General features: G+C 42.5%; 1 protein-coding gene across 1 annotated transcript in view; it reads right to left on the bottom strand.

Annotated features, from left to right (window-relative positions):
* LOC114625540 (histo-blood group ABO system transferase 2-like) overlaps nt 1-12,538 on the bottom strand; it is a 16,382-nt gene extending 3,844 nt beyond the window's left edge. Inside the window, exons 1-3 of the mRNA XM_028772837.1 lie at nt 12,535-12,538; nt 6,128-6,197; nt 5,477-5,533 (exon numbers count right to left, since the gene is read on the bottom strand). Coding sequence (XP_028628670.1) covers nt 5,477-5,533; nt 6,128-6,197; nt 12,535-12,538 — 131 coding nt within the window. The remainder of the gene's footprint in view (nt 1-5,476; nt 5,534-6,127; nt 6,198-12,534) is intronic.
* Nucleotides 12,539-17,899: the final 5,361 nt, after the last annotated feature.

The raw sequence follows: 17,899 nt of genomic DNA, 5'->3' as shown, positions 1-17,899 counted from the left end.
TGTGTGTGTGTGTCTCTCTCTGTCTCTCTGTCTCTCTCTCTCTCTCTGTCTCTCTCTAGATAGATGATAGATAGAGATAGATAGATAGATAGATAGATAGATAGATAGATAGATAGATAGATCACTCACTGGTCATAGACCAGTCCTAAGAACAGCAGAAAATGCTTCCTGTAAAACTCCTGGAGCAATGTGTGACAGTGGGTTGTCCCCACAATGGATGCCAAGCCCCAATGGATAAGATCCACTTCTGCTAGCAAGCTGCATGCCATATGATGGTGTGCAAACCAGAAAGCTGGGCTGGAATGATGCTCAGTAGAAAGAGCCCTTTCTCTTCTTCTCCAACAACTGGATTCAGTTCCTAGCAACCACATGAAGACACACAACTGTTTGTAACTCCAGTTCAAGGGGACCTGAGACATTTTTTGGCCTCTTTAGGCACAAGCACAAATGTAGTACTTATATGTACATGCAGGCAAAATACTCATGCATATAAATAAAAAAATATTTTTTTTTCAAGAAAGACAAGAGAATGGGCCAAAAAAATAACACTGGAAATATCTTCACAGTGATGAGGCCTGATGAATGAAACCTTAATGAATGAGTCTGGCCAGTTCCCAAAAGAGAAACCCTACAGACATCCATCCCTAGAAGGCACTGTTACAAAGTAGCCATGCTCAGAGAAACAACACAGAAGAGGCAAGGTAGGCATCAGGGCCCCTAGTAGGAGTCAGTGTTCAATGGGCACAGTTTACGTGAATGGTGATGTTGGCTGCACCACAGCAAGAATGTGTTTGCTGAAGTGAACTGTTGCAATGGGGAGGCTGCTTAACTCATGAGTTTTGCAAATTACCTTGGTAATGGTGGGACATACATATAAACTCAGCTCTGTACCAGATGAGCCAGCCTGGCTCTTCAAAAGCCAAAGAACATGCAGTTGATCAAAACAAGGTAGAGGGCTATATGTTTCACTTCAGTTACAGAAAGGTACTTCCCAGCTTCCCATGCTACACACACACACACACACACACACACGGAGAAAGAGAGAGAGAGAGACAGAGACAGACAGAGAGACACAGAGACAGAGACAGAGACAGAGACAGAAAGACTGAGAGACAGACAGAGACAGAGACACCATCCTCTACACCACTCACCCCAGGGATGCGGAGTACCATGTGAAGGTCTGTAGTGGTTTGAATGTGCTTGACCTATTGGAAAGTTTGGCCTTGTTAGAGGATGTGTGGCTTTGTTGAAGAAAGTGTGTCACTACAGGGGAGGGTTTCAGTTTTGAAACCCTCTTCCAAGCTATGTGAGGCAGTCTGTTCCTTGGCTTCCTTTGGATGAACATGGAGAACTCTCCGTTCTTCCTTTGCCATGCCTGCCTGGACACTGCCATGCTCCTACCTTGATGATAATGGATGGAACCTCTGAACCTGTAAGCCAGTCCCAAATAAGAGTTGCTTTGGTCATGGTATCTGCTCACAGCAGTAAAATCCTAACCAGGACAGCAGATGGTACCAGGAGCTGGAGTATTGCTGTGATAGCTCTAATCATGCTTTGGTTTGGAAGATGTGGGTACTTTAGATTTGGGAAGCAGTACCATCTTAGTAGGAATATGGAAAACATTGGTGTGGAGGGTGATTTAAACCGTGCAGACCTGGTAAAAAAATGTATCATTGGAGAAGAACTTTAGTATGTGGTCTAAAGACTGATTTTGTGATATTTTGGTGGAGAAAATGGCTGTATTTTGCCATTGTTCAAAGAGTCTGCCTGAGGCTGATGTGAAGAGATTTAGATTACTTGCTTTGACAAAAGAAGTCTCAAAACAGCCTAGTATAAATGGATCTGTGGTTATTAAAGTTCACCATTATGAAGAACATTTTAATAAAAAGAAACAGGCTAAGGAAATAAAAATACAAAGTGAATGGTTCAAGTAATAAAAGGACACCAGGAAGTGAAATGAAGCAGAATCCTATGTTCAAGGAGAAAAACAGACAGAGGGGGTGGTGACTTTAGGGCAAGATACTACTCTAAGCTAAGTTTAGGCTCAGACATAGTAATACACACCTTCAATCCAAGAAGACAAATCTAAGCAGATCTCTGAGTTCAAGGCCAGCCTGGGACACAGTAAGTTCTAGGTGAAGAAAAGCTTAAAGTCCAGATGTAGTGGTACACACCTTTAATCCTAGCACTCTGGAGATAAAGCCTTACAGATCTGAGTTCAAGGTCAACCTACAGATCAAGTTCTAGGACAACCAACTTTAGGTAAGGAGGGAGTTGGAAAACAGAAAGCTAGTAATAGAGTAAAGGGAGGTCATATTCCAGCTTGAGCAAGGAGCAGAACTTGGCAGCTTTGGCCACGTGGCTCTGGCTTTAGAGTCAAGAGTAGAAGGGATTACTGGGACAATTGATGTCAGTTAGCTGGAGCTAAGAAATAAGTGGTGATTAAGAAGAGACCAGCATCACTGAGGTGAAATCTTCTGGGAAATATTTTCTGAGATCACAAAAATGCTGTGTTCCAGAAATAGCCAAGGTTGTACCTCATAGTGAAACAGTACTTGGTAATGTGTAAGAATCACCCAGGTAGAACTGGTTTTGAAGGCAATAAGGGGTCATGTGAAAATTTTTAGGCTTGGCACCATGAAGAGAGCCTATATGAGGCTATTGGTTAAGCCTATTTGCAGCAGAAAACTCTAACATATTGGAGATATCAGTACCATTTGATGACCACCAAGAACAGCTGCAGCTGTGGAATGGAGTCAACCAAAGTATAGAGTGCTACAAGAAGCAGAGCCGGAGAAGTGACATAAGTCTTTTGGAGGAGCCTAGAAGATCATGTGTGGGTCCTAGACATTGGAACAAGAAGCTGTGAAATTGAAATTGCCTTGTAGACCCCAAGATGTTAAAGATGCCAGAGCCATAGGATACTTGACAAAGAAAGCTGTTGTTGTAGTAATTACTTAAAACAACCTCAGGTCATGTCAACTATCTAAGCTTCGTCAGCTTTGTCTAGCTCAGTCGCCATGTTCTATGGCCAGATGCCATGTGTGTGCTTCAGCTAGAAACGGCCAGCCAGAAACACCAGCCCTGACACCCATAAGACACCAGTGTGGGAGATGGCTCTGCCAATCTTCCACGCTGTCTCCACAAGGCTGGGCATTGCCCAGACCAATCCACCAACCATGCGGGCTCAGTAATAAAATAAGACTCTAATGCTTAAAGATTTATATGTTTGGTAATGCTCAATAACAATATGCCCATACAAAGAGAGTTGTTTCCCAATTACCTAAATAAAAGTTGTAACCCATGACTGTTCTCCATACCTGCGTGGCTCTCCATTGCTCCTATATCTCTGCTCTTCCTCTCCTTCTTACTCCTCCTCTTTCTTTTCTTACTCCTCCCACCTTAGTTCCTCCTACAGCTAACAGAGTGGAATCAGGCTGGGAGAAAGAGGTTTCTTGCAGTCAAAAGAGATGAAGAGGGATTTCAAGATCTGAAGACTGGTTTGACATAAAGCACAGAAATGCAGAGTTTGGAGTTTTCCCAACTTGTTTTCTGTCTTCCTTTGGGGATTACAGTCGTGTGATTGGATGAATCTCAGAAGAGACATTGAACTTTGGTCTTTTAGCATCATTGAGACTTCTATAGACTATGGGGACTTTAGAAGTTGGACTAAAAGCATTTTTTATTATGTTATAGCTAGGTATGACCCCCACAGACTTATGTGTTTGACCAAGCATATGGGGGCCAGGAATGTGGTGCACTGAATACGGTTGGCCCAAGAGATGTGCCCTTGTGGGAGTTGTGGTCTTCTTGTTGGAGGAAGTAGGTCACTGTTGGTTAAAGCTTTCTCCTAACTGTGTGGAAGCCATTCTTCTCCTGCCGGCCTATGGTTGAATATATAGAACTCTCAGCTCCCCCTGTGACATGCCTGACTGAACCCTTTCATGTTCCCACCATGGTAATACTGAACTGAACCTATGAACCTGTTAGCCAGCTCCAAATAAGTGTTGTCTGTTGTAAGAGTTGCCTTGGTCATGGTGTCTGTTTACGAAAGTCAACAGCTTCAGGACAGCTTCAGATACCTTGACAGGGTTACAACTTCCTGGATATTCAGCTCTCCCACAAACATGCTGCAGAAAAAGAATACAGGAGATAGGTTTATACCAGGAAGATTTAGGGTTCAAGCACACAAAGCCTGGTGGAAAGGCAAAGTTGTGCCTGAGAGTACAGTACATCTATTATAATTATAGGAGAGTACCATACATATCACCTAGGCATTGTGCTAACGGCATAAATATCAAACACAGCCACACATAAATGAAAAAGTAAAACACTGCTGTCAAGGTTCACTGCCTCCCACACACCAACCACTCCTGAGTGGAACCTGAGCAGGAAAAGAGTTCAAGAATATCACAGACTCCCAGCCCCCTCCCATCAAGAAGGAGACTCTAGTTCTGTCATTGAAGAGATAAACTGAGACAGCAATGATGCTGGATGACCTCAAACCCAGCTTCTGGAAGCCTGAGATGACATGCAGTAAGTCACTGGTGTAGAACCTTCCAGCGAGGCAGAGAGGAAGCCCAACCCACAGCCCAGGGACAACCTCAACCTCCAGAAATGTGTGAGAACTCCATGGAGATTCACCCAGGGAGCCAATCCCAGGAAGCTCTGGAGTCACAGTCATCAAAGGTGTAACTGCCTCCAAACATAATTGAGAGTGTGACAGAATGCTTTGTAATCATGGAAAACAGACACAAGAGGAATCTGGTGAGAACAAAGAGAGGCAGGAGGCCATGTAGTCTAGTGGGAAGCACAGCGTGGACAAAGATCAAAGCCAGAGCCCCAGCTTAATAGCATGAATGGTTAAATCAGGAACCCAGGCATAGGCTGCTGGAGGGAGTCAGCAGGCAGGTTCCAACTCATCCTGACTTCTATTCTGAAGGAGCACCAGCTACTAGTAGAAAACTAGGGTTGAGACAGACAGACAAGCATGTGGCTGATGCACAGCAGAACCAGGAATGCAGAGCATGGCCAGTGGATGCTTTCCAAGAACCCAGACTGACAGGATATGAGGAAGTTGGAGATGAACCGGCCCCAAATGTGGGTCCAGTTGTAGAAGGCAAAAGACTTTGCACTGAACAGGCTACTGGCGAGGAGGGCGGGGAAAGGAACCTGTTCATATCGTTGCCCCAGTATGTACAAAAGGCAGGATGAGCCAGAGAACATATCTGCCCTTTGAAAACAGCAGGGAACAGGTGAAGTTACTCTGGGCAGCCTAGAGAAGGTCTAGAGCTATCCATATATAGGTATAGGCAGAGGCCACAAGGTAGCATCTAACAGAAAGTTCACCCTGCAAGTAACTTACTGCCCCCCATATACACAGGAATGACACATACACATATCACACACACACACACACATCACACACACATCACACACATATTAATGATACGCACACATTTCAATGCTCGCTCACCTAGTCACCACTCCTGGGTCTCCCAACTCCTGACTTCTGGGGCTCAGGAGCCCATAGCTGTAAGAAGGATAGGCAGAGCAGCAGCTATTCAGGACACAGATCTGAGACCAGCTGTCCCCTCCCACCCACCCCCAAAACACTACTATTTCCAGTAGAGTGAGCAGAGAAGTTCCCAGTGGGGAAGCAGGGCGAGGGGACAGGACTGAGCATTCTCAACCCACTGGAAGAGGTGACAAGAGGGCCCTGGGAACAAGGCCTGCATTGTGACAACTTAAGTAGTTGCAAACAGCCCTTAAAATGTGCCAGACCCAAAAAACCAAAACCACCTCAGGAATATGTTCTGGCTGTGTCTACGAAAGTCCCAGTAGAAAAGTAGTGTCTATTTCATTAGGGTTCACAGACTGTCTTCACAGGGAGAATGCTGAAGTCCAGCCCTCTTCTCCTTCCTCATGTCCACCCTCACAGCTAGAGCCAAATGACTGCTTGTCAGCTCCAGTTCCCCTTGTGGAATCAGAAGCTTCACTGTGTGGACAAGCAGAAGCTCTGGGTTTTGAACCAAGAGCACCTTATCAGTACTGTGCTAGTGGGGGTGCACACAGCTCAGGGTCCACACCAGGGTCTCAGCCCTTCCTCACCAGCCTGGAATCTTACCCAAAGAAGACTAAGGCAAGCAGTAGGAAGGAAAGGACTCCAAGGTGAAGCGAGTAGCATTTAGATCCTCCTGAAAAACAGCAACACAGAATTCAGTTACTCCCCTTCTTATCAGGCTGACTCTCCTCTAGGCCTCTCCTGAGAGTTAAAGGTCACCCTGTGCCCTGCAGCCACCATTGTATCTCAGCAGCCCCAATTTCAGTTGACCTCAGTCCCACTGAGCACTCAGAGGAGAGAAAAGGCTGCCCCCTTCCAGCTCATGACTCCAGCTGCTCCCCTAGATCCTCAGGGGGTCCTAGGTCCTCCTGCCACCGGGCAATCCTTACTGTGGTAAATTGCGATAAACCAAAAGGAATAGCTTTGGGCCACCACTGGCTCTATCACATGAAGCTAGGGCCAGCTCCCATCTGGATAATGTACGCATACATCCACAGAGACAGCAGCTGGTCTTTTCTAGTAAATTGAACTCCTACTAGGGCTGAAACCCAGGGCTGATGTGCACTATGTAAGTGTTCCACCACTTACTTATACCCCTAACAACTCAGATGATTTTGATTTCTCTAGAAGTTATGTATTCTCATAATCAGTCCTAAAAGACGTATGTATAAATAGACTCATGTGCCAGCTCTGGAGAGAGAGCTCAGCCGGGAAAGCTTTTCCTGCAGCCACACGAGCACCTCTGTTCATGTCCCCAGAGCTGTAATCCCAGCACTCCCATGATGAGATGGGAGGGGAGATGGGAAAATCCATGACGTTCACAGGCGAAAAAGCATGGCCTACCATGTGAGGAACAACAGGAGAAACCCTGCCTCAAACAAGGAAAAGCCAAGGATGGATACCCACGGTTGTCCTCCGACCGTCACAGGCACACCCACACTCAAGTGATATGTTTTAAGGCTTATATCTAAATATGCTTGCCCCTCCCTGTCCCAGCCAGTGACTTTCCCTTTTTACCTGCCTGATTTGCTGCTTTGTTTTGTACATTTTATGTATTCATTTAGCTGTATGTTTATGCACCTGTGCATGCCAGGGACTACAAGTGGAGGTCAGAGGTCAACCTGCAGGGGTGGGTTTTATCATTTTATAATGTGGGCTCTAGGGACTGAACTCAGGTCATCAAGTTTGGCAGCAAGGACCTGTACCCATTGAGCCATCACATTTGTCACTTCTTACATTTTCTCTCCGTGTCTCCAAATCCTCCCACAGTGGAACAACTGATGTCTAAAAGACTCTAGAAACATAATGAGAAGGTGACATTTGAATCTTATTTCTTCTCATTATGTTCTCCTCCCCCGTTGGATAGCTACTAGGTTAGCTATGGAGAAATCTAACTAAAAGTAATGTTTGCCCAATTTTGTAATAGGTTTTTTACAATTTTGGTCTGAAGAGAAGGCTCAACAGTTAAAAGCACTGACTGTTCTTCCAGAAGTCCAGGATTCAACATCCACATATCACCTCACAACTGTCATTAACTCCAGTCCCAAGGTATTCAATGTTCTCTCCTGGCCTTTGCAGGCACTAAGTATACTTGCTACACAGATATACATGCAGACATATAATAAAAATACAAGTTTAAAAAATGACTATCTTTCTTGTTTTTTGAGACCGAGTTTTTCTGTGTAGCCCTTGATGTCCTGAAACTTGTTCAGTAGATCACACTGATTTTCCTGCCTCTGCCACCCAAGTGCTGTGCTTAATGACTTGTGCCATCACTATCTGACTACGAATGTTCTTCAAAATATAATTTATATCTAATAAAATGTGACCATTTAGATGTGTTACCCACGAGATTTTGTGCTAAAATCCTCAAATTGGTTTAGGGTTTCCAAATTTATTGGAAAGGTCACTGGTAATGCATCATCAACCTAAATGTGATTTTTTTTTAGCATCATGTTATCTGATCTTCTACATTGGGTTGATCAGTGATCAACAAAAGAAGGAAATGGACCATCTGAAAATATGCTATAGCAAGAACTGGATGCAGATCATAGAGAACACTCCAACTATTTTTGGAATCCTCCTATTCTCACCAAACCAACAAAATAAGAAAAATTATGGTTACTACAAGACGTGAATGCTGCCATGGGGCCTTTGCAAACAGGATTTGCTACCCCACTCCTACAGATTACCCTCTTACCTCTTATCATGAGAGATTAAAGAATGCATATATACATATACACATATACATATACACATCATATACATCGTATACATCATATACATCATATATATCCTATACATCTACATCTGCATCTACATATACACATACATATACATAGTGTGTATGTATATGTATGTGTATATGTATGTGTATATGTATATGTAGCTGTACATATACATACACACTATGTCTATGTCTATGTCTATATCTATGTCTATGTCTGTCTATGTCTATGTCTATGTCTATGTATCCAAACAGGATAAAGAAAAGTTTACCAGTTCTGTACCTGCCTAAATAAGGAGGAACCGCTACAGGGACTTCCGTGGAAATTTCCTCCTTAGGAGATGATTAACAGCTTCAGTTTGTGGCAGAGACCTGGTTTCCCATGCAGCAAAAAAAAAAAAAACCTTAAAGCTTGTATTATATATTGTATGTATGGTATTCTTTTTACTTAGTAAAGAAAATCCCACTGTTTACAGATTTCCAGTATCCTATTAGTTGTCTTTAAAATGTTGTTCTCAAAATTATACCAGAAAAAAAAGCAAAGAACTACCACCTTCTCCATGGCTGTGATATATTGTGGATTCATGGACACTATGTACACTCTGAAATTGTAGAGCTTCAAATCTCATACTTACAAATATGAATTAATTTTCAGAAATTATTTTGTGATATTAGTAATGTCCACAGCAGAACACCAACCCTTTTTATGTTGCTAAGGTAGATTGTGACCTAGCCTCTCTATGTGTCATCACTGCCATGTGTAATGACTGAGAAGGCTACTCAGAATATTCACCTGACAAAAGGGGATTGTGATGTGATTGTGTACTTTGGGGTTTTGAACACACCTGGACTCCTGCTGACATTCTGTAACAATTTCACTCCTGCTTTTGCATCATATGATGAACAAATTTGCCATCTCAATCCCAAAGATCTTTTACACCATATATTGACTTAATTTCATATTGCATAAGGGTGGAAATGATTAATTAGGTTATGAAAAATGAGAATTTATTGTCCTTTCGATGGCTCCCATCTATCTATATGTACCTATACCTATATCTACATCATTCATATCTCCATCTCTATATCTCTATCGCTATATAGATAGAGACAGAGACAGAGATAATGTTTTTGGTCTCTCATAAAAAAACAACCATCCTCTTTTACAGGACAGATCTTACATCATTACCCCAGTGATAAGATTACATAATGCCCACAGCACACACTTTAGTTGTTCCTATGGATCATTCTTCTTCCACTCTGCCAGGCCCCTCACATGTTTTATTTCCTTGAGCTACTGCCCATGAATGCTGGGTCTCTCAATCTTGCTCCATTTGCTGTTCTAGAAGTTTATCTCTTGATAAAATAAATAAGGAATTTCTATTTACTTAATGAACTTTCCAAACTTTTGTTCTGAAAAACAAAAGTCATCAAAAAAAAAAAATGATGACTTCCTTCACCCACCCTCATCCACCTAGTCTGGGCTTCCCATTTAGAAACACTTAAAAAGTCTGTTCAGGTCAGGAGCTCTGGCCTTTCTCCCATTTGGTCATCATCCCCACCTGCCTCTAACACAGCTACCCTGGCACCAGGGCAACCATGTCTGCTTTTTATCTTATTTTCTGTGAGGATTTGCCACCAAAACCCAGTGCAGAACAAGCTGTCTCTTTGGGGCTTCCAGCCTGCCCTTGCTGTGGTCCCCCAACTCCATCCTTACTTTCTTCAGTTTTCATTCCTTCCTAAGTATCAGCCTTTCCACAAGTTCTCCACACCTGGCTGTTTTGTTTTAGGCCATTCTCTTGCATCTTTCTCACTCCTGTCTCTCCTTCTTTTCTCCTCTGTTGCTCCATTTCCTTTCTCTTCCCTCTCCCTCCTCTCTGCCATCTCTCCTTTCACTAGCTTTATCTTTACCTATCCTCCTCTCCCCTCTAATCTCTCTTCCTCTTTTTTTCTCATTCCACCACCAACTCTTTACCAGTCTGTTTCAGTGCAGGTTGTAATGTTTCCCAGGCTGCCCTCAGCACACTCTGTAGGTCAGCCTAGAACCTCTTCTGCTTCTGCTTCACAAATGCTGTGATCACAGTTATGCAACACCACACAAGTTTATCCAAAACTGGAGATGGAACCTATGTCCCCAGCCCTCCTGCTCCTGACTCCCACATGGACTCATTTTCCCATACTGAGCATCTTTTGGCTCAGTATGTAATGTACATTCACTAAACAACCTACATTTAAGGATATTATTCAAACCTTGTAGTTCAGTGGTTCTCATTGTGTGGGTCACATCCTTTTAGCAAATCTCACTCTGAAAATATGTATATTACAATTATAACAGTAGCAAATTACAGTTGTAAACTAGCCTGCTGAGATACTAGCAAGCCCAATAGTCAAGGGCTCTGCCCCACCCTTTAGAGCTCCATTCTCCCTCTGGTCATCACCTTCACCTGCATTTGCAGATCAGCACACTTCACCACACCCTATAGCTCTCCCTGCCTCACAAGAGACCTGCTCAAATCGAGAACACACAGTTCCACCTGCTTCCAGGCCAGTCAAAAGTGAGGTCACAGTTACTCTGATACTTAATCAAAGAAAGGTTAATACTTAACAAACAAACAACAAAGGTTCAATAAAGAAAAAGAACTTCAGACCAATTTTGCTTATAAATACCAACACAAAAAAATACTCAATAATATTCTCGTAAACCAAATCCAAAAACATCATTCACCATGATCAAGTAGGCTTCATCCTAGGGGTGCAGGGATGGTTCAATATACACAAAAATGCATTAACCTGATCCACTATATAAACAAAGTGAAAGGGAAAAAATCACATGATCATCTCATAAGATGGTGAAAAGCCTTCAACAAAATCAAATATCCCTTCATGTTAAAAGTCTTGGAGAGATCAGTGATGATTCAAGACACAAGCATAAACATAATAAAAGCAATATATAGAAAACCAATAACCAACATCAAATAAAATGGAAAGAAACTTGAAACAATCTCATTAAAATCAGGGATGGGATAGGCTGCTCACTCTGTCAATCCATCCAACATAGCACTTGAAGTTCTGGCTTGAACAATAAGACAACAAAAGAAGATCAAGGGGGTACAAATTAAAAAGGAAGAAATAAAGGTATCACTATTCTTGGATAATATGATAGTATACAAAAGCGATACAAAAAATTCTACCAGAGAGCTCCGACAGTTCATAAACAGCTTCAGCAAAGTGGCTGGATATAAAATTAACTCAAAGAAATCTGTAGCCTCCTTTTATAAAATTGATAAACCGGCAGAGAAATAAATTAGGGAAACAACATCCTTCACAATAGCCACAAATAATATAAAATATCTTGGTATAATTCTAACGAAATAAGTAAATAATTTCTATGGAAAGAATTTCAAGTCCTTGAAGAAAGAAATTAAAACCTGGGACACTGGAAAGATCTCCCATGCTCATTGATCAGTAGGATTAATGAAGTGAAAACAGTCCTCCTCCTCTTTCAGCAGAGCTGTCATATCGTACTCTAGTTTCTCTTCAGACTATATAAATCTTTCATCTTTTACTAATGATTTCCATGAAGTGGATACAAATGACAAACCAGTGTAGCCACCTGTGGCCACGAGTCGAACGGGTTCACCTGGAAAGAGGGCTGGGAACAAAAAGGGGACGGAGAGTGAGAAAAGATGAAGCCAAGACAAAGTTCTCTGATCAAGGCTCAATGCTTTAATGTTAAGCTTTCAATTTAAAGGGAAAGACCCTGCCCAAACCCTTCCTAGTTTCAGCCCAGAGAGTTGGGTGGGATAATCCGTTCTTGGTCATGGGTCATGGCCAGAGATGTCTCAAGGCAAGCCCAGGGGCAGTTCTTCTTTTAAGTTCCTGTAGCAGGATCTACGTGCAGCCAAGGTGGGTGACTCCACCTGGGTGTCTATTGATATGCAGTCAAGGTGGTTAGTTCCACCTAGGTCCTATTATCTGGTCTCTCGAAGTAAACAAGGTCTTGGGCCTGCTCACAGCTGGAGGAAGGGCGCAATTCCCCCTTTTTAATTTTATAAATATGAGCAGTGCCAGCAGCTGGATGGGGAATAATTTTTCATCCCACCTGGGGTACAGAGTGGCCGGGCAACCGTGCCTGTCTTAGGTTGGCATCTATATTGATTCCTATATTACCTGTCTTTGAGGGGATACACAGCATTGGTGTACCCCTCTGCCTTAGGTTTATAGGAGCTCAAGACACTCTTACCCATCTCTGATTAACCAGCCATCAGTGGCACACTCTTCCCGAAAATAGACCAAAGCCACATTCAGACCAAGGACCTGTGGGCATGCAATCAATGCAGTTCTTCATAGCGATGAATAACTGCCATGATGAATGAATGGGCTTGCCGAGAGAGATCCTGTGTGAAGGCAACCTATCTGCTTGAGACACAAAGTTCAAAAGATTAAAAGCAACATGATTTATCCAAGCAATGTAGAAAATAAGGTTGGGAGTAGAAATGTTCCAGTGTCTAATCCAACTGCTGGTTGACAGGGATTCAGACACAAAGTCTGGCCATCACGTATAGTGAGTGGCTTTAAGTATAGATGGAGACTACATGCCAAGTTAAATCAGCTGGTAGATAAGGATTTTGAGCCATTTTCATCATCAGAATCGCAATTATTAGGCTTAAGATCTGTGTCCACTTGACAGACCAATCTTTCAGGCAGCCATTGGACTCCATTTTCTTTTTCTGAGAAAATGCAGACCGAGCAACGACCCCAAATTAAAACAGGGTCAGGACCATTCTATGTATTAGTTAGAGGGTCTCTCCATTTGACCCTGGCAAATGAGATGGAAGTGACTGGATGCCAGTGGCGATCTACTGCAGACTGACCCTTAGCATCAGTTTGCAGAAAATTCAAAGCAAATAACACAAAAGCAAGATGTGCTTTTGGTGACCTTGGAGGATATAATTCACCCCTTTTAGTTTTAAGGAGCCAATTTTTTAGAGTGCGGTGTGCACGTTCAACAATTCCTTGTCCCATTGGGTTATAAGGAATTCCAGTTTACCCTCCAAGGTCACCAAAAGCACATCTTGCTTTTGTGTTATTTGTTTTGAATTTTCTGCAAACTGATAACCAGGGTTTTGATTTTTTAAGACATTGTTTCTGTTTATAGCCACAACTGGCCCAAACTCAGATCCACCTGCCTGGGATTAAAGCCAGCTGAGGCCAGTTATCTGAGTTAATAAAGAACATATGCAAAAAAAAAAAAAGGTCCTCTTACCAAAAGAAATATAGGGATTAAAGGCAATTCCCATCAGATTCCAACACAATATTTTAATGAGCTTCAAAGAACAATTCTCAACTCAATATGGAAAAACAAACAAAAGCAAGAGAGCTAAAACAATAAAAGAATTTCTGAAGGAATCCCCATCCCTGACCCCAAGCTGTACTACAGAGCAATAGTGATAAAAACTGTATGTTATTGGTTCAGAAACAGACAGGTTTATCAATGGCATTGAACTGAAAACCCAGAAATAATCTCAAACGGCTGTGAACGCTTGATGTTTCACAAAACAGCCAAAACCATACAATGGAAAAAAGAAAGCATCTTCAGCAAACGGGGCTGATGTAACTGGATGTCTGCGGGTAGAAGAATTTAAATAATCCATATCTATCACCCTAAGCAAATCTCATATCCAAGTAGATTAAGGACCTCAACATAAAACCAGACGCACTAAATACAATAAAACAAAAAGTGGGGAATAGCATTATAAATAAATAGCGTTATAAATAGTGAATGTGTTAGTACAAGAGACAATATCCTGAAGAGTGGCTCCGGCCCTAAGATTAACAATTGATAAATGGAACATCATGAAACTGAAAAGCTTCTATAAGGCAAAAGGCACTGTCAATAGAACAAAATGGCAGGCTACAGATTTGAAAAAGATCTTCACTAACCCTACACCTGACAAAAGGATAATATACAAAATATATAAAGAAGTCAAGAAGTAGACTCCAACAACAGAAATATCCCAATTAAAATGGCATACAGAGCTATACAGAGAATTCTCAATAAGGGAATCTTGAATGGCCTTAAAGCACTTAAAGAAATGCTCAATATCCTTAGTAATCAGAAAACTTCAAATCAAAACAACCATGAGATTCAACCTTATACCAATGTGAATGGCTAAGATCAAAAACACAAGTGACAGAAGATGCTGGTGAGGATGTGGAGAAAGGAACACTCCTCCATTGCTGGTGGGATTCCAAACCTGTACATACACTCTAGGAAATCAATCTGGCCATTTCACAGTTGAATGTGTTAGTACAAGAGACAATGGAAATATTTTTTTTTCTAACTACTCAGATATACTGCTTATGGGCGTATACCCAAAAGATGCTCTACCATATCCCAAGGCTTCATGCTCCACTATGTTCATAGCAGCATTATTCAAAATAGCCCCAAACTGGAAACAACCCAGATGTCCCTCAACTGAAGAATGGATACAGAAAATGTGATTTATTTACACAAGGGAGTACTAGTCACCTATTAAAAACCAAGTACATCATGAATTTTTCAGGCAAATAGATAGAACTAGAAAATAGTGTCCTGAGTTTGATAACTCAGATCCAAAATGATATACATGATATGTACTCACTGATAAGTGGATATTAACCAAAAATATACAGAATATTCATGTTACATCCCAGAGACACAAAGAAGTTTAAAAAGATGGAAAGCCTAAGTGGGGATCTCACTTAGTAGTGAGGACAAAATAGTCATGGATGGTAGAGGGAAGGATAGCTCTGGGTGGGAGACAGGAGGAGGATGGAAATGAAAGAGCAGGATCAGGTATAGGGAGAGACAGGAGAGAGGTCAAGAGGACCAGGAGAAATAATGGAGGTCTGCAGCTGCCAGGGCTGGAGGTTCAGAGAGTATTTAGGAAGTCCCAGAGACCTGCGATGGGGGAGGCGCCCAGGAATCAATGTGGGTGACCTTTGTTGAGATATCTAATAGTGGGGACATGAAACCTGAATAGTCCACCTTTTGTTGCCAGGCAGAACTTCCACTGGAGGGAGGACACCAGATGAGTATGTACACATAGAGTACCTCCTACAGAATGCAGAATAAAAAATATAATCCAATGGCCATAAAACTAAGTATCTGGGATATTCTTAAAAAAATATTCTTGCCTTTGGGAAAGAGGGGGAACCTTTCAGTTTCTCCTCCTCACACCCAGGGGATTCTGTTGGCTAGCCTTTTTTGTGTGTTTGTGGATAACTGTAATCTCTGTGGGACTGTATCCAACCAATACTAACACAATGGGACAGACTGACAATTCCTCTCTCCCTAATCCTAAATCATTTCAAGGAGATTAGGACATGGGCTCATAGTCAGAGTCTAGAGATTAGGAAAAGGAAAATGTGAATCTTTTGTGAGTCCAAGTGGAGTTTTCCTCAATGTAAATTGACAACGAGAAGGAACCTTCAATTTAGGGACCATTAAGAATGTGGCAGAGGTTGTTTCTCGGCCTGGAACCAGATACCCAGATCAGCTCCCTTACATCATAATCTGGAAGAGTCTTATAGAGAAACCCTTCCCTTAGGTTAGGTCTTTCTCCCCTCCACAGAACCAGCAAAGTTCTGGGACAACCCTTGCAGTTTGAGAGCAAGATCATCCCAAGAAGAAACCTGAAAATGAAACCAAACCCTCATCCCAACCTCCACTGGTGAGAAGAAGAGGAAATACCTTCCTCCTTAGCAGCCAGTGGTGAGGAGGAAGAGTCTTACAGGATCCAGAAGTGCAAGAAGAAGCTGCTGTTCCATCAGTGGCAGAAAAAGATCCACACACTGAGGGTTGAGGACCAGCTCTGACCTGTCCCTAAGGACACGGAGCCACAGAGGAACTACTTGGAGGGAGAGTTGGGCCCAGACTCCACTATTATGCCCCTAAGTGTTGTGGGGCTTCCTGATGAGCAAGGAAAACAGCTTTATCAGTTTGGGTCCTTTGCCACCAGTGATTTGTATAACTGGAAAGCTCAGAATGCAAGCACCCTTGTCTGAGGATGCAGGGCCCCTAACAGGGTTACTATAAACTGTCCTTTTCCACCATCAGTTCACATGCAATGATTGTCAATTATTGCAAATCCTGTCACCACTGAAGAGTGGAAAATAATACTGTCTGAAACCAGGAGATTGGTTCATGTACCTACGACAGATCCTGTTCTGATTGATATCCTGTTTCCTACTATCTATCTTGAGTAGTATTTCAATACTTCTGAATGTAAGGAGAGGCTACAAGTTTATTGCCAGGCTATGTTGGGAAATCTCAAAGTGGCTGAACTGAAACTAACCAATATGGCCAAGGTAAAAGAGAAATGGCAAGATAGAAACGAGACTCCAGCTGCATTTTTTGAAAGAATCATGGTGGCCTTTTGGCAATACATACAGTCCAGAGGCCCCAGAGAAGAAGGCCGTCATGACTATGGCCTCTGTGAATCAGACAGCACCAGACATAAGATGTAAACTGCAACAGGTAGACAGAAAGAGTGAAAAGAGCCTTGGGGACTTAGTAGCTGTGACACAGAACATCTGCAATAACGGGGAAGTGAAGAGGATACACAGATAAGAGCTGAAAGGAGACAGGACAGAGACCTAGCCCGGGTCCTACTAGCAGACACTCCAGAACCAGAGGAGCAAAGGAGGCACCTAAAGCATGGCAGGAGGAAGAAGTAGGGAAGACTCCAAAAGGGGGTAAAGCTGCTCCCATCTAGGCAAGAACTGATTGCCTATTTTAAGGAGGAAGGATATTGGATGATAGAAACTCCCAAGAAGAAAACCAAAGCCCATGTCTTAGTGATGGGAAATGACAGTGACTACAGAAGTTGGGGCTCAGTCCCCTCTCTAAGTCTAGGATAACCCTTAAGAGTGCAAAAGCCTGAAGAACTCTGTGAGTTCAAATTGAGCCAAGAACTTAAGTTCCAGAGCAACCTGGAGTGTGTGTGTGTGTGTGTGTGTGTGTGTGTGTGTGTGTGTACATATACATATATATGCATACATGATGTTTATATTATACATTTATGTATTTATGCAATGAACTCTGAAAACTGAGGAAATACAAAATAGGATTCCTTAGCTCGTTTAAAAGGGATAAAAGATTGTAAGGCATTTTAGCTTGGCATTTCTTCCTATTCCATAAGCACAAATCAAAACCACAGTCACAGCCAGCTGTGGGGCTCTCTGAGATGCAGACTAGCCAAGGCTATGCTGTTGTGTTTTGTTTAATTCTCACCAAGCATCAGTCACTACTTCTACATGGAATGAAGAGTTGCTACGTGTGTTCAGACAGGCTCTGGACAAGCAGCTTCCGCACAGCGTGATCACTTGCACAATATTCAATAAATATTCTTGTCAAGCACTGAGGACACCCAGAGCATATAGGGAGACCCAACAAGCAGCCACATTCCTGGTTGGTCTGCTCCCCAGGAGCCTGCCCTTTCTAAGAAGCCATTCCACACAGCAGCCATGGCCACACAGCTCACCAGCCACCACTGTGTGCAAACTCCAGGCTTAAATCCTCTGATGGGAGTCCTCTCTACATCCTGCACTGCACCAACTTCTGG

Source organism: Grammomys surdaster, unplaced genomic scaffold (assembly GCF_004785775.1).
Source record: "Grammomys surdaster isolate TR1022 unplaced genomic scaffold, NIH_TR_1.0 219, whole genome shotgun sequence".
Taxonomy (NCBI): Eukaryota; Metazoa; Chordata; class Mammalia; order Rodentia; family Muridae; genus Grammomys; species Grammomys surdaster.
The sequence above is the reverse complement of the archived record's forward strand: the minus strand, read 5'-3'. Positions and strand labels throughout refer to the sequence as shown.